Genomic DNA, 21,570 nt, shown 5'->3' with positions numbered 1-21,570 from the left:
AGAGAGAGAGAGAGAGAGAGAGAGAGAGAGAGAGAGAGAGAGAGAGAGAGAGAGAGAGTGAAGCGCGTGCAAAGTGGTCTGATGTTTTCGAGATTATCGGAATGTGATTAATGGTAAAATAAAAAATCATAATGATATCAACTGTCTCATTACTTAATTAGTCGCAAAAAAAACATATGACTCAACTACGAGATAAATGTTTTTCACCCAATGGCTTCTGAACTTCGTGCTATTGCATTTATCTCGAGAGGAAAAGTTTATTCTTATTCAGTTATAATTTTATATTTTAATATTTAGGACATTTGTTTTAAAATATCTATGCATTTGATAAAATTAGAATAAATTTTTTATGTATAATATAATTATTTCTTTGTTTTATAAATAATTATAAATAACTATTATTTATAATTTATTATAAATATTCGTAATATGTTCTTTGCATTAAAATTTTATTTAATTAAAACTAATATAGATTTATTGAGTATTCAATAGTAGAGTGTCAGTTATATTATATTCTATGTTTACATCATTCGATTTAAATTTATTATGAGAGAATACTTTGTTAATCACAGAATGCAAAAGTTTGGAAACCACTGCAAAAGCCGTTACGAGATAGTTGACTTACCAAAACGAGACAAGATATCTTTTTAAAGCGTTTAAAAGAAATAACGGTGATCGAAGCGACACTTTTAAAACATCTGATAAAATTAAGAGCCTGCGAAATAAAATGTTTGGCACGAACGATTTCTTCGTAATTAAAGACAAGCGGTACCTTTAAAGTAGTTATAAAGTTCAGAGTTTATAATATTCTTATGAAAATTCTTTACCGCACACGATGGTAAGTCATTCATTATAAATTTATATAATAATGTAAAAAAAAAACTCTGTGTAAGCATATCACTTTGCACACTTCTTTTCTTGATTTAACAAATTAACTAAAATTAATAAGAAATTTTAAATTATTTTAGCAAGTTTTGATTTTAATTGCGCTTGAGAAAAATTTCTTCAAGAAAATAAGAGAGAGACTGTTCTAAATTCTTAATTCGAATAATTTAGCGTAAGATAAAAAATAACGTATATCTTTCATTTCATTTTAAATCCTATAAAATAATATTTTGGTGAAAAGAAAATATTCAACAGTAAACGCATTCGTCTCGTGAATTTGCATCGCAGAAGATATTATAAACATAGTGAAAAAAAAACATTGCATATTACTTTGCTTTCTCGCAATTAATTAATTATAGTCGCACTTTCAATCGGCGAGGTGTTATTCAATTATCACTTTAGACGCAGAAAACTTACGCACAAGTAATTTCTAACGCGTCGACGATTCCAAACAATACAATTTCCGACGATTTATTCGAGTAGGTGAGAACTCGTGAAATCAACATCGGTGCCTATAATAAGAAGGCAATCACATAACGAAATAATTAACGTGTTCCGATGCCGTGGCGACTTCAAAGACACGGAAGAGGCCATTTCTCTCCTCGCACCGCTTGCTCGCTATATAGCAGGTCATTGGGCCATGGAGAATCCTAAGATGGCCGCGAACAGATTTAGCGTGAAGAAATCCAATGTGCATGAAAAATTATTAGACCTCTTTTTATTTACTCCGCTTAATTCGTCGTGCGACTCATTGAATTACCATCATGGTCGCGAAAGCATTTTTCTTTTTTCTTTTTTTTTTTTTTTTTCAAAATAATGCTCCGATTTTTCATGATAAATTTGAATTATTTTACCGTTAATTTAGAGATCAAAATTCTTTGTCTTCCGACGATCTTTGTCTTCTGACGAGGCACTTGACATGAAATGGATTTTATTAAGTTTCATTAATAAGTTTCTACTGCGATAAATTTCTAACGACGATTGTTTCTAAATAAAAGACAAATTGCAAACGTCAAATTCCTGTCGCGATATTTTAATAGAGAGATCAAACTATAATTAGAAAATTTCTATATAATTATTCTATAGTAATTGTTTAATAATAATGTAATATTTAATGTTTGCAATATTTCTCGCTCTTCGATCGATAAGAGAAGCAATGTTTTACCGGTTTCTGTGAAAAGTCGACAATCGGAAGTTTTCGATGACCTGCAAGATCGCTTGAGGGTTGCTTCGAAATCACCCACGACATCGCTGAGATCGACGACTGGCGAGGGATGCAAATCTCTCTGCTGTCTTGGCGGCGGATGATTTGATCTCGGCAGAGTAGTCAGCCCGTTCGCGGTCGTACATTCTTGTGGTATTTTCGGCAATTCAGCCTCTATGCCCGCCAGTGCCGGACTCACCTAGAATCAAAAATAAAGGAAACTATCTAACACGAGGACGCTTGTTCGCCACGTCCGATATAAATTAGGTTAGTACACTCCATCGCGATTTTGTCGAGTGATTTATCTTGAATCTTCACGGTTTCGTCGTCTTGCGATGAACATCTCGTTTATCTCGTCAAAGTAAATCGATAAATTTTAGTGAAAACAAACTAGGCGCGAGTAATTTGATACATGGTTAAAATCATTGCAATTTTTTAAAACATGGAATTAGAAATGGCATTTAAATGTAAGCTCTACGTCTTTTATTTTTATCTATAATACAGAATATCATCAACCGATTATTATTTATCATAATTTACCTTACTTACGTCAAATAAATATTAAATCCTTTTTAATTAAATGCCACTATCGACATCATTAAAGCAAAATTTATATTATTCATTATAATAATAAATATAATAAATAACATATAAGATATTTAAAATGTGACATTAATTATTATTTATTTATATTATATTATTATTCTTTACTTATTCGCTATAGGAAATATTCTCTCATAAAATTGAACTATATATATAGTAATCACGGTTTTATTATTTGTTAAGCACCATAGAATGGTGCTTTCAGTACACGTAATTAGAGATATTGCTAACTAATTACCAGGCCAAGAAGAACCTCCATTGACTGACATTGTCTACGACGTTCTCGCTTCTTACGCCGTTCCGTGCAGGGCCTGTCCCCGGCACTTCCGGCTGCGACAGCCTCGCAATAACGCACGAAATCCAGATCGATGTGATATCCATAAGGGCAACAAAGGCATTTCGAACCGGAAACGTACGCCTGCGTCCCCACTACAAGCAAAAACATTTTACCTCAGAACATTTCGTTTGCCTTTACATTTATCTCCGATAAGATGAGCATTTATTATTGAGACAACGGTCAAGGTTGCGCCATCAAGATAACACAAATTTCTGCAAGTTCTGTTTATTCGAAAAGCGCATGTTTCAGCCTTAAATCTAAATTTAAAATTGAATTCATTAATTATTTATTTTGATTAATTTATGTGCGTGTTGAAAAAATATATACATAATTAATGATATTATTTTATCTAATAATATCAATTTTTTTTTCTTACTCGAAAAAATTTTCAAATTGTAATATATAATTGGTTATTAATATTAATCAAAATTTTTAATTATTAATGATGATTAAATTAATTGTTAGAATAATCAACAATTGGGAATTGTTTTGTTTACACTTCGATCGTGATTTAAGAAAGTTTTTGGTTGATTTTGGATTGGAAATCTATTAATTATTTTAATTAGAATTAAAATTGGAATTAATCAGGTGATATTTTCGTCGATGACTCTTTATTCGAGGTTAATGGCCATAGCGCAATGTAAACCGAAATATGTTGTAACCATTGGCAACTATCCAGAGAAACATACTTATAATAATCTCGCAAAGTTCGTTAGTCGAAGAATATGGAGATTCCATTTAGTGTCATACCGCTCGTAGTATCACAACATACGTGGCAATGACTTAATGAATTCCGCCTCGACACATTTCGAAGTATTCCGCGTCACATATTCTGAATTATGTGCAGTCAGGTGTCTTTGTTCTTATTTACATATAATTACGTATAAGAAATGAAAATAATGTTAGACAAAATAATAATAATAGCGGTAATTTTATAGTATCTATGAAATAAAATTTAATGTTTTTAAAATAAATAAAATTATATAAGAAAAATAATCTTGTGTTATAATAACAATGATGATTATTGTTATCTTTCTCGTACTTTTATTTAAATATCATAGATATTGTTTTCGAATATAAAATAATATTGAGTAGATAGATTCTTATATTCCACGCTTATAATTTCCGATTCAATTATGGCCAACGATCTCCATAGACATATGCACTTTTATTAAAAGTGACTCACCATTTCCATTGAAAACACGAGTCGAGGGAACGACAGTCAGGGCCATGATCCCGGCTGATCGTCAGACACACTTGCAGATTCGCGTTTCCATAATCCTGAAAGTGCAAATAAAATCGTACGTTAGTCGCGTAAATGTCATGAAGAGACTCATACATTGCATCGCGTTTTTGTGCTCGTACATATATAAGAAATGTGTGAAGAGGAAGAAATTCCGAGAGCGATAGATTTTTCGAGCGAAAGTCGAAACAACTGTCTGCACGCCCTAATTGTAATTATTGCACAACCGCACGGACGTTGTAGTTTCTCGGAATAATTATATAATTTTCTAATCATTTCAGATACCTTCGTCAAAAATCGTACAACCTAATCAGCCGCTTCTCGACTTCTCTTTGTTTTTTAAGTCATTTCAATTGAAGGAAAGTTTGCAATAAGATCTTCATTAATTAAGATGTAGCAATTAGCATTTAATAAATGGGGGCGCGAAAATGCAAAAACATTCTCTTTTACACAGGATTGCGAGTTATGGAGAGATTAATTAGTCGCGAATATCTTTTCTCTCAGACTTTTTCGATACTTTCTATAATTCATCAACATAATTTCTGCAGTTAACTTGTTTAATTGTGCTACTTGTTTAGCTATTTATTAATTAATATTGAATTATTTAAGACTTTTAGACAAATCTATTATTATATACAATATTATATGCGTGGAATAAAATAGAATTTGGCGGTACGTATTTTTTTTTTACTAATTGACAGTTATCCACGTGACTAAGAAATTTGTGACGACACTGTCGTGATATATCATCCACGTTCGTACGTTGAAAGAATTATTATACGCGGATGGTGCAGAGTGGGCTTTTAGGCGCCGAACGTTTGTCGCGTTTTAAACCGCAGAAAGGTATTAAACCTCCTTAAACATAGTTTTCATGACGCGCCCGCGACGGGCGAGCTAATTTCGTATCCCGGATTTCTGGTCTGACGATAGTCTTCCCGCAATTTCTTGTCTGTCGTCCCCACAAACTTTTAATTGTTCTGTGAGCGGAAGATATTCGATGCGCAATATTTCCGGTAAATCGCTTGGATAATAATTTTTTTAAATGCCACTTTCTCGACTTCTCGAAATATTACTTGCCGCTCGCTTAAAATTTTACCTTAAATTTTGCAGAATCTTTAATATAATATATGATAAAGAATTAATGTTCCGCTTTTATATTGCAATCTACGCTTTGTATTTATTTGCACATTCATTATCTTTATATCGGTATCTTAAAGAGATATCTCTGTGGAAACATTATCTTCCGAGCGATATATAAGATAATAAACATATTTATGATAGATATCTATATTTACCGATAAAATAAACGCATTTGTTAATTTTATTATGTATGTATTTTATAATTGAATTGTTTCAGAACTCATAAAAGAACTTTCGCTCAACAATTTTCTTTGATTTCAATTGATGATATCACGTTGTATAAACATCATAAATTAATAATTTAACTATATGCACGTACAATAATAATTATGAAACATGATGTAATATGAAATTATGCGTGGCTTTCACTTTTTATTCAAAATCATTCAAGTCAAATCTCTTACGTCAAATAGTTTTCAACTTATTACTTGTTATAATTTTCTCAAATCAAAAGTATTACTTCAAGTTACGAAACATAATTATACTTATTGATAAAGGAAATTCTCGGAGATCTTTATTGAGGTCCACGTGCGCAAAACGTCTACCAATCAAACAGTCCTTCGACAAACTGATTAGAGGAAGACAAAGTGAATATAAGTGTTCGAGCGAGTGAGAAAAATCTTCACATCGCAGTCGAATCAAGATGAAAGCACGTTCCTCTTCGTGACAGAAAACCACCTCGGCGAGCTCGAAGGGATCACTTAGAGGCTACTCACGTACAGTGTAGGGAGACTCGGCGGCGCGGCGGTGTCGTCGTTGAATGGAAAGTAAAGTCAGTGACTTCGCGCGAGCTCAGAAACCATGGCCTAATTTCAGAAAAACGATGAACGCACGAACGTGTCGATAAATCGCGCGAAATTCCGCACCGGAAAGCGCCAACGTGACTTACATCGGAGTACGTCGATTCGACAATGTTAAACTGGATCGATATACAGTGTTTCTGATAAGCTCGACTGTCTGATAACGAATTATAGTACGCCCATACGCTCGTTGCAGGAATTAGAACGACGAAATATCACGCGCGACGCCTCCACAAGAATTAATTATCCGGTTGATTACATACAAGGTGCCTCGAGTTTCCCATATTTTCTTTTTCATTCAAAGATTTTATAAAGTAAATAATTTTGCCTCTTGGAATATGACAAATAAAAAATTAATTATTTGCAATCAAATAAATCAATTTTTGAATCTTTTTGTTATTTAATGTGTGTGAGAAGATATAATGTTAATGCAAATATTTTAATGTAGCCCAGATGTCACGTTAGATTTTCTAAAACATATGTTCGTACATGCGAGTACATAAAGTTAGCAAGTAGCAAGAAGACGGTAGTGAATAATGATCGCGTTCGTCCTTGCAAGGCTAATGCCCTGGTACAACCACTTTCATCTTCGATTATCTATTAATGTCTCCAGAAAATTATTTTACGACGTCGACATATAATATACGCATGAATATTGTAATAATATATTCAAAGCTCTTACACGTGTCTCGTTATAATATGCTTGCAAAGGCAAAATGGAAAATAATACTTGTGCACTTTCAATTTCGCCGTTAATACTGTAAGAACCGGATATTATATTGAATATATTGCATATCACGAGCTCGATCGAGTCGAGAAATTCAATTATAATAATTAGCTCAACTTTACATTCTTGTTAACTGTATGAATGGCTGACGTAATTATATAATACGAAATTACACACTTTATTATGATGAATGTTATTATGTTTTGACATTAGTTTATTATTTGTTTTTACAAAATTTGAAAAATACAATATTAAAAAATCTGAAACCTAAAATTTTTGAGAAATTGATTGAAATTTTGATTTTATTTTATTACAACGAAGTTATATAAGTAGACAAATGATAAGAACGAGATCGAAGTCTGATTCATCCAAATACATCTCATCATACCGCCATAAACGTCATTATTACTTTCCAACGAAAACAAGCTCGATCTGTTTACTTCTTTGCCATACTATAAAAATTCTCGTCACTTGTCACCTACGGGAGACCAAAGAGGAAGGCTCGAGTGCGCTCGAGCTCGAGAGTAACAACGCGTGCTAACTTTCATTTTCACGGTATGTATCGCCAAAAGCGATCGAAACGAAGAATCGTTCGCCAAGTGAAACGCAAGATTTCATTAACGGAACGTATAAATAGTCGCGAGTACACGATGCAATAAAGCGGAACAATCCGGCGCGGGAAAATCCCATCTATCTCGCCGACAAAGGGAAAGAGTTGTTTGCACGGCGACAAAACATTTCTCTCGTGTCGGATCAGATAAGACTGCAATGTCGCGCGCTGTGCACACGATGCACACGGAAAGAAACACCGCGACGTGTCGTATTGCCGTCTCCTTGGCCTTTGGCCTACGATTATGGACACAATGGCTCGTAAACAATAGAGAAATCGTGCAAGAGACCCGCGGCCATTCGCATATTGCGATTCTCCCTTCCATCGTATGACCGCGATATTATGATACATTCAGCTGTATTATGAATTATTGTCTCGACTACCGCGTGTAACGGATGCAATCATTTGCATCTGTCTGGTACAACGTGCTCATCTCTCTGATCTTCATAGATAATATTGAACTTGGCGTAGGCTATTATTAGATTTCTCGCGAGTGTTTAGCAAAATATTTCCCATGCAATCATGTTTAAAATGGTAATAAATTATTTTACGTTATTATATGTTTTTCATTATTATTATATAATTAAAATAAAAAATTAGATGAAATAAAATATATTTTTATTAAAATAATTAATTATTTTATTCTATCATAATAGATACTGCTGAAAGATTCTCTCATCTTTTAATTTAAATAATTATTTTGAGAGTTTAATAGATACATATATATCAATAAAGATTTTATACAATGTTATAAAGTAAAAAATACTCGGAATACTTTTCTTGAGTCAAAGGTATATTCTTATGAATCTTTCAAAGTATACAACTTTAGGAATCTTCGATGTGCGTTGAATAATTGATTATCGTTCGCTTTACCCTTACATTATCGGTATGAGGATGTAATACGATACAACAGGACGCATAACAATTATGAGTAACGTGTGAAGGGTTAGCGGGATACATTAATATCAATTTCCTGTTTTTCCATCAACTCTACTCTTGTTGAGAATTTTTCTCAAAGCATGATATTAACCATGCGATACTTATAACGAGGCTCTTCACAGTATATAAATAGGAGGAAACTAAGAAAAGAGTGAAAGATAAAGAGTCATGTGCATCGTCAAAGTGCAGGCACACGAAGCGAACGAAAAGAATACATCTTGCATATGCGATGGAAAAATCAGATCTTGACGATTCGCAGGATCTTCTTGAAGTTATTCGGGGGCATTATCCTTCCGCGGTTCGTAACTTATTTCGCGTTCTACGTGCTCGAGAGCTCGTAAAACTCCATCGTCATCTCCAAACGAGATTGTATCATGAAACAACAAGTTACAAAGCTTATGCGTCATGCTTTATGCTCGTCTATTTCACCTAACGCGGCTTTAGAGCCCGATAAAGCACGCATGTAAAGCCCAATATATCACGCATGTTTCTCAAACACCCTTGAACGCGTGCGTTTGTCGGCCCTTCTAAGAAACGGTGCTCTTTATGTTTTCGACCATTTGTCACTTTCAACGCGCGGAAACGGCAATGACAACTATACGACGAATTTTTGTACACTCGTCTTACCTTTTAAAGTAATTTATAATCGTCACTCTTTCTTGATACAATTTCTTGATAGCAGCAGTGTCTAAACATGCATCCTTGTCATTACTATATGTAAAATAATTTTAATTGTATATATATATATATATATATATTTTTTTTTTTTTCAAAATGGAATAATGGATTAGAATTGAGCAATACGCGTATTCATGACTGCGTGCTGTAAAAATAACCCGGAAACGCCACACGCATTCAGAATTGATTTCTTTACTATATTGTTTGAGTGACTTGGACGCATCAATGCTTATACCATTCATTTTCCACTTTCTCGTGAATGGGAAATGACCGACTTGAATGTCACATTGCAAAGGTCGTGGATATTCCGTTTGTCTATTCGATGTTAGTTTCTTGCGCACTAAAGAGACAGAGTATATACTCGACAGATTATTATGACGGATTTGTGTATTGTGGACACACGCACACGCTTAATACGCCCACACACCGTTCGCCCATTAAGGCTTTTCTCAATGAATGTATGCACGCCGAAAATATCACCGCACCGGATGACGACTAGAGCTATAACGCGTATTTTTGTCATCTTCTCGCCGCGAAGATGCGGTCTCTCTTTCATGACTCTTTTGCGGTGCAACAACAGGAAGTAACGACTCGCCATGTGAAAATTCACATGAAACCAAACGCGTTTTCAAATGTTTTGAAAACAAATAATCAAGAAAGGGAAACATTTCCGAAGAAATTGAAAAGCAGAAAACAATATTGTAATCTACAATAATATGATTGTTGTAAATATTTTGTACTTTGTCAGTAAATATAAATACCAGAGCTCGATAAAATAACTGATACGATTTATTTAAAATAAAAAATATAAAATAAGTTCCAGAAACTTATTTAAAATATAAACTCGTAGGAGTCGGTAAAATAATGACACGACTTTGAAATAAAAAATAAAAAATTGGTTTCAAGAACTTATTTGAAATATTAAATAAGAAATAAGTCAGAAGAAGTTATTTAAAATAATAAATACTAAATAACTTTTTAATTTTTCCTTTATTTAAAATATATATTTTAAATAAATTTATTTGAAATAAGATCGAGCCCTAATAAATACATAGTTTATCGAAGAAGAAAATAATATTGAAAATAATATAAAAAGAGAAAACGAATCAATTTATGTGTCTGTGTAATATTTGTTTTGATATGTAATGATATTTTATCAATTTCTAAGTAATTAAAATGGAATAAAAGCCGTAAATATCGATGATTGTAAAAAGCGGCGCTTTTGTGCTCACAACTTCAAATTCCGATTAGCATTAATTAAGTTCTTGCGGCTCTTTGTGCGCTGGCATTTCATTTGTCATCGTTGAAACAACAAATGGGAGACATTTGCCTCAAGGGTTTTCCAATACAACATGCCGACCGATATCGCAGCATGCGATTTAGTTGAGCGTGAAATTGATCTCCATTCTGTGTTCGCCCGCGACAATGGGACATATAAATAGAAATTAAACTCGAATGTAGATCGCTATCGTCAGCGGAATCAGATCGAAACAGTCGGAACACCTACGAAACGTGCCTCTCTTTATCCGCGTGTGCTTTTCCAATCCCATTGGTTTAACATTCTTACATGTTATAGAATATATTCTACATTTACTGAAGGGAATAAAGATTATTTAACGAGTTCAGAATTGATTTTTTAATAATTTGTAGCACTGAATTTAATTAATACTTAAATAGCACATTCCAGTATATTAATAATTCGTATATTAATAATTGTAGATTACTGGTCATATTACGTTCGAGAGAATACAATGACAACGGAGAAAAGAAAATAGTCTGCAACATAAACTTCGATCTACGTGTAATAGATAGATAAAAATTACAAGTCGTCTATTTATCATGAATCTAAAGATAGCACGAATCAGTCGAAGAACAATCATGCTATTCTTTGCTTACCATATTTAATTTGTGATTATCATAGCCCATTATGTTGTGAATGAAGTGTGAATATCGTCACGTAAGATCACGAATCTCGAGTATTGTTGCAAATGAATTGATTAAAACTTTACAAAAATTAGAATAAAAGTATGTAAACAATTTTTGATAATTTGAAATATTGAGTATTTTTAATAATAGAATAAAAGAATAGATAAAAGAATAAATAAAAGAATAGTAATAATTGAATAGTATTTTCTTTAACTTCAGTAATTTCTATAATCGTAATTGAATTGTTAGTTTAAAAATTAATAGTTAACTGAAGTAAGAAAATGATAATATCAGAGGAATTTCAAATACTGGGAAGCGCAGTGGGAACGCGTGAAATTTATTGCTATTTTACATTATTAATTTTCAGTAGATATCGGGAAAATGTATAATTAATATAGATTATACAATGTTATCGCTGCTCACTGTTGGAAAAACATCTTGCATAATAAACTGCATATAATGACGCAGTATCGAGTCGCTAACATCCCGCGTTATTATAGATTACCGTTATTGGAAAATCCGTTGTTCGACAATAACGACGATTGCTCAGTCAACCGTCAATTTTACATAGAAAAAAAAACTGAGGAATTAAAAAAGAACGTAGACTTCTGACTATCGGATACTTTTTATTATTGTAAAAAATACGAGTGTTATGGGATTAGAGGATAAGCATAAATAACTCTTTCAGATAACCCAATACAAATTTTTCGAAAATATTGTTACATATAGATTGCCTTTTTATAAACATTTCTCTATATTATTGTGAAAAGACACACGCATGATAACGCAGAGTCGCATATTACGTGAATTAATGAGATAGTTTATACATTAAATGTTGAAGATAAATTAGATACGCCTGTTTCTAGATATAAAAGGTAAAGGCGCTTATGGTATTGTATAGCCCACATTAACCATAATCACAGCTATTAGATCAAAGTTAATAAAGCTACATCCACGCCATTAATTTCAATTTTTATGTATTTTATAAAAAAGTGTTATTAAGAAAAAAATAATAGTAATATTGAAATGATAAAATTGCTAAAATTTTGAGAAATTCATTTCATTTCTTATATTTCGTCAGATCTTTTTCTAACAAGTGCATCATGTAGTAATATTGGAGGCGGAATAATAATCGGAAAGAGAGAGGGAGAGAGAGAGAGAGAGAGAGAGAGAGAGAGAGAGAGAGAGAATGTAGAATAATGAGAAGAACACTGAATGAAGTGTTTGTTTCTGAGTGGCAACTGATTGTCAAAGATTATTTAGATTAATTCAGCCGCATCCTACTTTTGTTTTCTCTACCAGAACATCTATCTCGAAGCACAGTGTGAGTGTTCCTTTATTGGGCCTGTGGTACACGGGGCCTGTTGCAACGAGGCCTCGCTGGCGGAGGCGTGCGATGCGTGGGCGTGCACGCAAGACTTCTCTCGTACACGCTACGTGCCGGCGTTATAAGCACATACAAACACGCACGTGTACATAGATGGACAAATGTAAAGGGTGCTTAAAACATTCCGGCACCTGCGCCGCTACAAGATCTGCCACTCTGCGCGGAAGAAGCTATTCATTGATTCGTCATGTCGCGTTAAAGAGAAGCACCGATGCATATCTGCATGCATTATGCAGCCGATGTCGCGTCGCTTCTTTTCATTACTGGAAATCACGTAGACGTTTTCTTTTTTTTCACCATAAAAAGCTGACTTCTAATACACAACGTATAGCCTAACGCAAAGAATTTTGAAAAAAGAGAGAGAGATTAAAAAAGTAATTTAAATAGATATTCATTTTATATTATACTGGAAATAATTCGGTAATAATGACGAGTTTAGTATGCTTTTCCAAAATATTTGATTTTATTTTTTAATAAATTTATTTCTAACTGTTTTATCAATATTAATGGTCTTTTTATGTGACTTACTTTTTTCATGTATATACATATAATAGTTTTCATAAGAATCTGATAAGAAGTCTGAGGCTTGTGGAAGGGAAAGAGAAAAAAAAATTGACATATGATATAACTCAACTCTCCGAGTTCAACTCTCCAAGCTACCTGAAAAATTCTCACGACCATCATTTCGCTTCACCCGGTACATGGTAACGAACATAAGCCCACCTATCAGCCTCTCGCCCATACATATTACGCACACGCGTGCGGTGCGACTTGAATAATACGACTCGTGCGGTGCGGCATGAGCGTACCTCACTCCTTTAAGAGCGTTTAAAGCTCGAGAGCTGAGAACACACTTTGCGCCAATAATCATCGCCGTGGAAAGCCTTGAATAATTCCGTTGAATAACTCGTCAATTTTTAGCGATAACATTGCTTTGCATAAACCTTTCGGTCGCAATTGCATTTTTTAATTGCAATGCTGCGCTTTATTAATGGTTCGTAAAAAACCGTATTTTAATGAAAGTTAATTTTTGCAAGTACTTCTTTATGCGCGATTTATCAATTTCCTCACAGCATTCAAATATTTACACGGTAATATTTTCATTGACATTATTCCAGTAAAAGATGTTAAACTTTGCAAGTGGGAAAAAGACCTTCTTACGAGTTAAAATAATCGCGATATTCTTTTATCAAAATTCTATCTTTTCTATCTTTTATCAAAATTCTATCTTTTATCAAAATTCATTGTTGGCCATATTGGCAATATTATCTCTTTTTCTCAGCCTCATTATTATTATATCAATCGAATATATTCGTTGAAATCTGTGATATAGTCAGAAACAAATGAGTCTTTTTTAACGCAAAGCGTTATAAAATGAGATTTGTGCGAGATCGAGACTTTTAGATGTGACTGCGATGAACGCATCGAAAATACTAATGACTTGTTTCAGCGAAGGTCTCACGTAGCTATTTTATGATTTTACCAAATTCATCAGATTATCTTATTTAAATTTGATATACTTGTATATCCAGGAGCGCGATTAGGAAACTATTGCACAATGATTTCATACTTTTTATAAAATCATGATCGGCAAATAACTCGCGTTGTATTATTCATAATACTTTTTATTGCTTGGATGAAAATAACGATGATAGAGATTCTGTATATTAATCTGTCTCTCATAACTCATGCACGTTAACTATAAATGAAGCGACTGTTTTTCTTTCCCTCTCTCTTTGATTGAGATCTTTAATTACCTTTTCGGTCATTCAATTAGCGCTTCTTTTCAAAGCTAGAATCACAAACATGTTTAGTATGTTTACCAAATATGACGGGTCACTAATATCTCTACGTATTTAAACATGATTAAAAATTATGTACAATAATATCAATAGAATATCATCTATTTTCAAAACATAAATCTTCGCAATAATAAAAGATATGTATCAATAAAATTATCGTATCGCTTTGTTTAAAAGTGAAGACTTAAAAGTTACTTTGACAATTTCAGCAACAAATATTAGTCTTAAGAATTTTTATATTTTACTTTTAGACTTATAAATATAATTATGTACTAAAAAAATTTCGATGCAACAAGAAAATTGCAACAAAGAACTACTACTAGAAATAATCTACTAAATTAATCTTAATCTTTTACTGAAATGCACAATAGAACTTACTCGTGTAGAATAAAAATAATAAATTCGAATGTAACGAAATTTAAAAAACTGATATTACGATTTCAATCTCTCATGTCTCTAAGAATTACATAAGTTTAATGCAAACATATGTAGTATATGTACGAGTTTAAGACCCGAGTTGTGTTGAGGCGAATATTGACAATTCCTAGTGACTCCATTTACATCTGAATATAAATGTCCGGTATGTCTGTCAGTCATGCGTGCAATGCTCGCTCCGACGATTGTTTATTTTGATAAACGGAGCTCAATGTTCGAAAAGTCACCGCTATTTTAAATAAATCTTGCGGCACGCTCTATAAGAGACGTGTTTTATATTATATATTATGTAGCATGAGACTTTATTAATTGGATGATCCAACGAAGAAAATGTGATAAAGTAAACGGAGTTGAATTGATATTAGAAAATTGACTGTAACGTATATTTGTAACTCGTTGTGTTTTTTATAGAAAAATCTTTATTCATTATTTTAATATATATCATTTAATTTTCGTAATTAAGAATTTATTATTTATATAATAATAGGATTTTTATTTGAGTAATTTTCATTCAATAAATTGGTGTTATTATTCCTTTCTTTCTTTTTCTCTTTCTCAATCAAAGATATGTAAAATGAAAAAAATTACATACATACCTACACACACATATACGGTAAAAGATTCATTAACTCGACGACGTGGACGCCGTCGTCGTTTCACTGCGCGTGATTATCGTCATATGGATAATTACGGGGGCAAGTGCAACGGGAACAAAAACTCGGTCAAGAAAGGTAACTAAGCGAGGAGAGATTTATTTCGTGCTGACCGACTCGCCGGATGTATTCTACTTGAGCCTCTCATTATTGTACATGTATGGTCGTGTTGCTCGTGATCGATTTTTCATTTTTCATACAGTGAAGCGATCACACATCAACGGTATTTGTTTATAGCACCATATACATGTGAGTGAAAAGTGGTTCATGTAAAATAAATTATGACCACGTCAGGAATATCAACCGTTTCTTTGTCAAAAGAATAGACTGCGTAAAAAAAGGAATTTGAAATAGTATTGTTAATACGTAATCTTTGGAATTTGATTATTGTAAATATGTGAATGCGAAAGTCGAGAATAATAAGTATTATATATTAATTTGTTCTCTTTAGGCGTTCCGTCTTTTAATTTAATCTAATTGAATTAAAGAATCATTTTATGTTTGCATTAGCTACAATGGATGTAATTAATTAAAATCATATCAATTACATGTACATACGAATTGCCGATCCGTATAAGCTTAATTAAAAAGATCCGCACAATTGATTTAATTTAAATTTACACATAACAAGGAGTAGCGCATTTTCCTCTTATATTGATTAGCATATTTGCTTCATGAACAATGAAATGAAAGATGAATACAACTAATGAAAAATGAATACTCGCAAATAAGAAACTTCATGAAAGGATTACGTAGATTACCGAGAAGCGTATGCCAACATGATTATGTTTTGTGCGATGACGTCGTTCTCGGTGTCTCAAAGAGATATTTCCATAGTTGTCAAAAGCGTAGCTTGCGATTATTTACACGACTTAATCGAGCTCAGAAATAATGTCAAGGTCTTGGCATTGCGAATAACGTGTTACTCACTTTTTACATTTTACATTCATAAATGCCCATCACGTACGTTATTATACGTTAAAGCAAACGCGAATGTAACTGGTAATTCATAAAAATAAGTATTATTTTTAGAAGAGATTCGAGAAAATTTAAATACTTGAAGAAAATAAAATGCAATAAATAAAGTAAATATTACATATATTAATTTATTTGCATATGCACGTAAAAATAAAAATAACATTTACAAAATAAAAACTTGCCATGTCTATGTTTATTTCTATGAATGTTGTGTGGATGTATTTCAGAGATTGCTAGGCAGATGGAAGAAATAGCTACTTAATGGTTCGATGAGAAATCTGTTACTTATGACGACAGCTGCATCCACACGTGAGCTGGTATCATGAGAGTGCACACGTTTCGTCCTAGAAAACTTAAGAAGAAAGTGAAATCGGACCGACATTTGCATTTTCTAAATATACGAATATTAGTATCGATGTGTATTAGTTTCGATTTGTTTTCATTTTTTTTATATCTCTTTATTATTAAAATTTATTTATTTTTTAATATTTATTGCACAACAAAAAATAACTTTTTTTTAACACCGGAGAATTTTAAAAAATTCTTTAGATGCTTGTATAATACGAAAAAAAATCCTTAATTCAAATAAACATAAAATTGGAAGCTATTTTGTAAATTAATTTTTTACAGCTTTGAAGCTGTAAATTTCTCAAAATTGTGAAGCAATTTGGAAATCGAATTCATAATCAGTCCAAAAAACTATGAGAAATGACCTTGTTTTGGTATTTTTTTTGTCAAACAGTGTTATTAATATTTTGACAATGAAATTCTATATGTATATTAAAAAATGATTGTTCAATCAAAGCAACTTCAATAATTTAATGAACAGAATGAATTGAAACTTCTTAATAGAGAAAGAAATTTATAATTTCCAAGTATGATTGCATCTATTTTTTAAGAACACGGAGCTTCGATGAATGATATTGCAATTTATGCTGCACATTAACATAGGAATGGCATACGAGTGATTGTGTGCTAAATACTCTCTTTTGTTACAAACCAAATAGACTGGATGTCGCAACATCTGTTATGTAACATTGCACATGTGCATTGACGCACATGGATCACAGAGATCGGCTCCATCAGGCGGGAAAAAAGACGGAGATGAGGTTTGTTTGCACCTGCTACTGCATTCTCCAAGCGCAGCGAGAGCTCGTTATATGGAAATATCTCATTAATGGCCGATAGAAAATGACGAGTTGTGACGATGTCATCGATAGTAAAAGCCCACGCAAATTAATACATATACGTGTTACGTTCGAATTATCGGTTTGGCGTAAATAGCTCGAAAGTGTATTCAATTATCTACGCATTATCGAGTTAATATAATTACATATTTCTATTTTTTATCTTATTAGCAATTGTACTTTCTTCCTACCCACGTGTCATAAAATAAAACAGTCGCTTTTGATGTTTGTGCTAAATAAATGGATTACGTCGCGTGTCTTACACGATGTTTCAGCTTTTACATTTATGGCATGCAACATTATACGTTAGACTCTCCGACAATTGCGTAAACTTCGCCGAAGTGCAAAAATATTCGTTTCTGCGATGCCGAGTGTTAATCGAAATGTAAATGACGATGGCGAACTATCTTCTCGAGTATTCCTCACTATCGCTTCGGGGCGCAACGCGCTGTTATCACGGCGAGTAGGAGTATTGTGTCGTAAAGCGCAGTTAAATCATGCTTATTCGTTCTACGCGGAAACGACATTTACGCTGTCTTCGCTTTAATGGCGAACTAATCCCCGGGCAATTATGGCGGCCTGTGTAATCCAGCCTGCGAGAGCATTAATTATGTGAAACAGAAAGAATCGCACACACGCTGGAGGCTGCTGCGCGCCTTCATTCCTGAAAAAGATATGAACACAAACGGGCGTGGAACACTACAAGATGTATGTAGATGTATGTTTATTTTGTTGTAAAGTCATTAGTATTTATTACAATCGATGATCTTTTGTTATTTCGAATTTGTTCAAATTTTTTCTTTGGAAGAGAAGGCATATTTTTTAAATTTCTAAATCTATCTTTTGCTGTATGTTGTTAATTTCAATTTTCTTATTAATTCTTGTAAAATTTTATTTATTAATTCTATTTTCTGAATTATAAATTTTATTTCATCTATATATTTAGCAAATAATTTCTGCAAATATTAAAATTATTACGAAACTTTTTTTGTATGTATTTCAAATTTCTTTTTTTAATTAATAAGAGAGTAACGTAAATAATTTTTTCATTGCTGCATTTACTTCGAATTAAGTTGAATAAAAATCAAGAATTTAGAGAAGAAAGTATTTTTCACATTTCAGATTTTCATTTTTATACCCAATTTTTGTTTTCAAAAGGAGATATTTAGTAAATATTTAGTAAATGCCAATCACTTATGCGTTCCAATTATTAATAACATTTCCTACATTACGCTTGCAGATTTAATCACACTGCTGTCATTCGTAATGATCGTGACTCGATGTTTAACATGCGCGTGCTCTTATAAAGGAGATGGTGCACGCTTTGGAGTGTCATAGGTTTGTAGGAAAGATTAGTGTACCACCAGTTAACCAGCAAAACATGCTCGACAGTATCTCTCTTGACATATCTGTTTGTCAAAAATATATTTGTTTTTTTATGATAAAAAGATCCGTATACCGTTTGGCAATTTGAATTAATATAATAAAGTGATTGCGTGCAGAAATGCCTTATCAAAAGATTTACGTTCAAAAATAACGTTCGTAATAAAACCAATATATGAGATATGGACCTATCATAAGGGTGTCTGATAACATGTTTGATATACGTATAAAGAGATAAGTTGCCATCAAGCATATCTAGAATATAAATAACGATGCAAGCGTTCGTAAATAGACGTTCTAACGCTGTAGCGCAATATGCAAATTGGAAATTGTCGTGGGTGTCCTGTCTGCGATTGAAATACGATAATCATATATATATATATATATCGTGCAAAGCTGATCACATTGATAATCCCTTTAGGCTAATGCGATCGTCAGATAATGACCGTATTACTGAGAAAGAATATTTAACCAATATTTCAAATTCCATAGGTAATAAAAAGAAAAAAGTCAATAAAAATTAAATTTTTTTATTACAAAAAAACAATATATGTAATGATAATGTCTCGAGAACTTTTTTTTTCTTAATACGAATATTATACGATACAAACAATGTATCATGTTATTGCGACATTAATACGCCATTTCTAAATAATGATTTATCGTAAAACAATAACATAATCGACTTCATATAGCACGGGTTATTGACTCTTTGGTCGACGTTCCAGCGATTAACTGATGTGTGCAATAAAGCACACAGCATGCGTGAAATAATTATTCAATTAAATCAATAAATGCATTTAATAAGATTCGTGACTCTGGTTATGAAATAATAACACAACGCGGCAAAATCGCCGCAATCTATCCCGGATGCTTATTATAACATGCCACAGCGAATAAATTTAATTTACATTATTGCTGTCAGGTAGTTAGTAGAAATAGGGTGCGCTTAAGATTAGCTTTAGATCTTAATTTAAGATTCTAATCGTTTTAGTAAGCTAATCGAAGCCTTCGTAATATAATAATCGTTTAGTGAACATTATGCTTTTAACTGAAATATCTTAGTTGAAATATTAATCTTTCTTTATGCAGAATGTCAACTATATCTGTCTTTAGGAGATGTCCACTATGATATTTATAATATTAACGTAATAGAAGAAAACCTTAATTTCGATTTAAATAAATCTAATCCACGTTTGAGCTACGATTTAGAAAAAACTTTTTTTTTTAATTATAAAACGCATTTCAATTCTGACATGTTGAATAAAAAAAGATTTAATTATTATTCGTTAAAATGATTGATAATTTTTTTATTGCAAAAAATTTCTTTATCTTTGTTGAAATATATATATATATATATATACATATATATATATATATATATATTCGAAGTGAACTAAAGAATTATAATTATAATCTTTGATTAAATATGTATCTCTAAACGATAGCATTCGTTTTCTCAAATGATTTTTTTCAACCTGTTTTTGACTTTTACCTGTTTTTTCTTTCAGATAAATCATTCACAAACGGACCTATCTTACTTCCAGAAGCACGAAAATGATAATACTAACCTGTTAATTCTTTTCATCTTCACTCGCCACCACCCGCATCATCGTCCCGATCGATCTGCGCGCGATCGTACGCTACAATAACGATGACGATGACGAGGACGGCGGCGACTTTACGCCGATCGATCGATCCTGTACGGTCGCAATTGTCGGCGAGATCGCGCGCGACAATTTCCACTCACACTGGTCCCCGCACAGTCTCGGAGAGGTGACTGGGAGATTCTGTGGACCGACGGTTCTGGTTCACGACTGGTTCTTCTCCTTCTCCTTCGGCCTCTGGCCCCTTCCATCGGTGCAGCATAATACACCGTTCGCAGCAAGAGACGCGGAAAAAGAGACGCGGGTAAAAGGGCGGCTATGCGCACCAAGAGAATCGAAGAGAGAAGGAAGAAGTGGATGAGGATGCTGGAGTTCTCGACAGGTTGCCCCCCCCCCTTCCCCATGTACTCGAGGAAAAGAGACAAGACGGGGTGGAAATTCTCGGACCCACTACTTGCCGTAGGGATCGGTAGGGTCAGGGACGGATTCGCGGATTTTGATTTTGCTCTTTGCGTTCCTATTCAGCAAAATATGTATTTCATCTATAAATATATTATTCATTTAATTTTAAAGTAATATTCACTAATTGAATTTGTTCGATAGGAGATTTTTACTATTTGAATTTATATTTATTTAATTTAATAATTGGATTTATATTTCAATCCATTCAATTTTTTACTTTCACAGCAAGCGTTTTAGCGTAATGATAGAAACGCTTCGCTTTTTATTATACATTTGATTAAAAAGTTTTGCCATTTAAGAGTAAAAAGAAGATCATTTTTTCATCTCTTAATCTAACTTGCGTGGATATCTTTGTTATATAAAATTACTTTATATAATATTAATATTAATAGATTTTCTTGATTTAACTTTTAATATTTAATTTTTTTAACTTCATGAAAATGTTTGTTAAAAATGATGTAATAATATTGAAGAAATAATGCTGAATACCTCAATGAAAAAACATAAAATAACTATGATTTTTAAAATTAAGAGCAAATATTTGAACGAAATAAATTGGTTTAGAACTATAAATACGATATGTA

The 21,570-nt window shown here is 32.6% G+C and overlaps 1 protein-coding gene across 3 annotated transcripts in view; it reads right to left on the bottom strand.

Annotated features, from left to right (window-relative positions):
* LOC108693547 (KN motif and ankyrin repeat domain-containing protein 2-like) overlaps nt 1-20,688 on the bottom strand; it is a 35,558-nt gene extending 14,870 nt beyond the window's left edge. Inside the window, exons 1-4 of one of the 3 annotated variants that reach the window (XM_018202551.1) lie at nt 20,489-20,688; nt 4,216-4,310; nt 2,931-3,121; nt 2,051-2,288 (exon numbers count right to left, since the gene is read on the bottom strand). In XM_018202551.1, coding sequence (XP_018058040.1) covers nt 2,051-2,288; nt 2,931-3,121; nt 4,216-4,261 — 475 coding nt within the window. In that variant the 5' untranslated portion in view covers nt 4,262-4,310; nt 20,489-20,688. Of the gene's footprint in view, nt 1-2,050; nt 2,289-2,930; nt 3,122-4,215; nt 4,311-6,128; nt 6,313-20,488 lie in introns of those variants that run through there. The other 2 variants (XM_018202556.1, XM_018202566.1) reach the window with 2 other exon arrangements.
* Between the last annotated feature and the right edge of the window lie 882 nt (nt 20,689-21,570).

Source organism: Atta colombica, unplaced genomic scaffold, assembly GCF_001594045.1.
Source record: "Atta colombica isolate Treedump-2 unplaced genomic scaffold, Acol1.0 scaffold109, whole genome shotgun sequence".
Taxonomy (NCBI): Eukaryota; Metazoa; Arthropoda; class Insecta; order Hymenoptera; family Formicidae; genus Atta; species Atta colombica.
The sequence above is the reverse complement of the archived record's forward strand: the minus strand, read 5'-3'. Positions and strand labels throughout refer to the sequence as shown.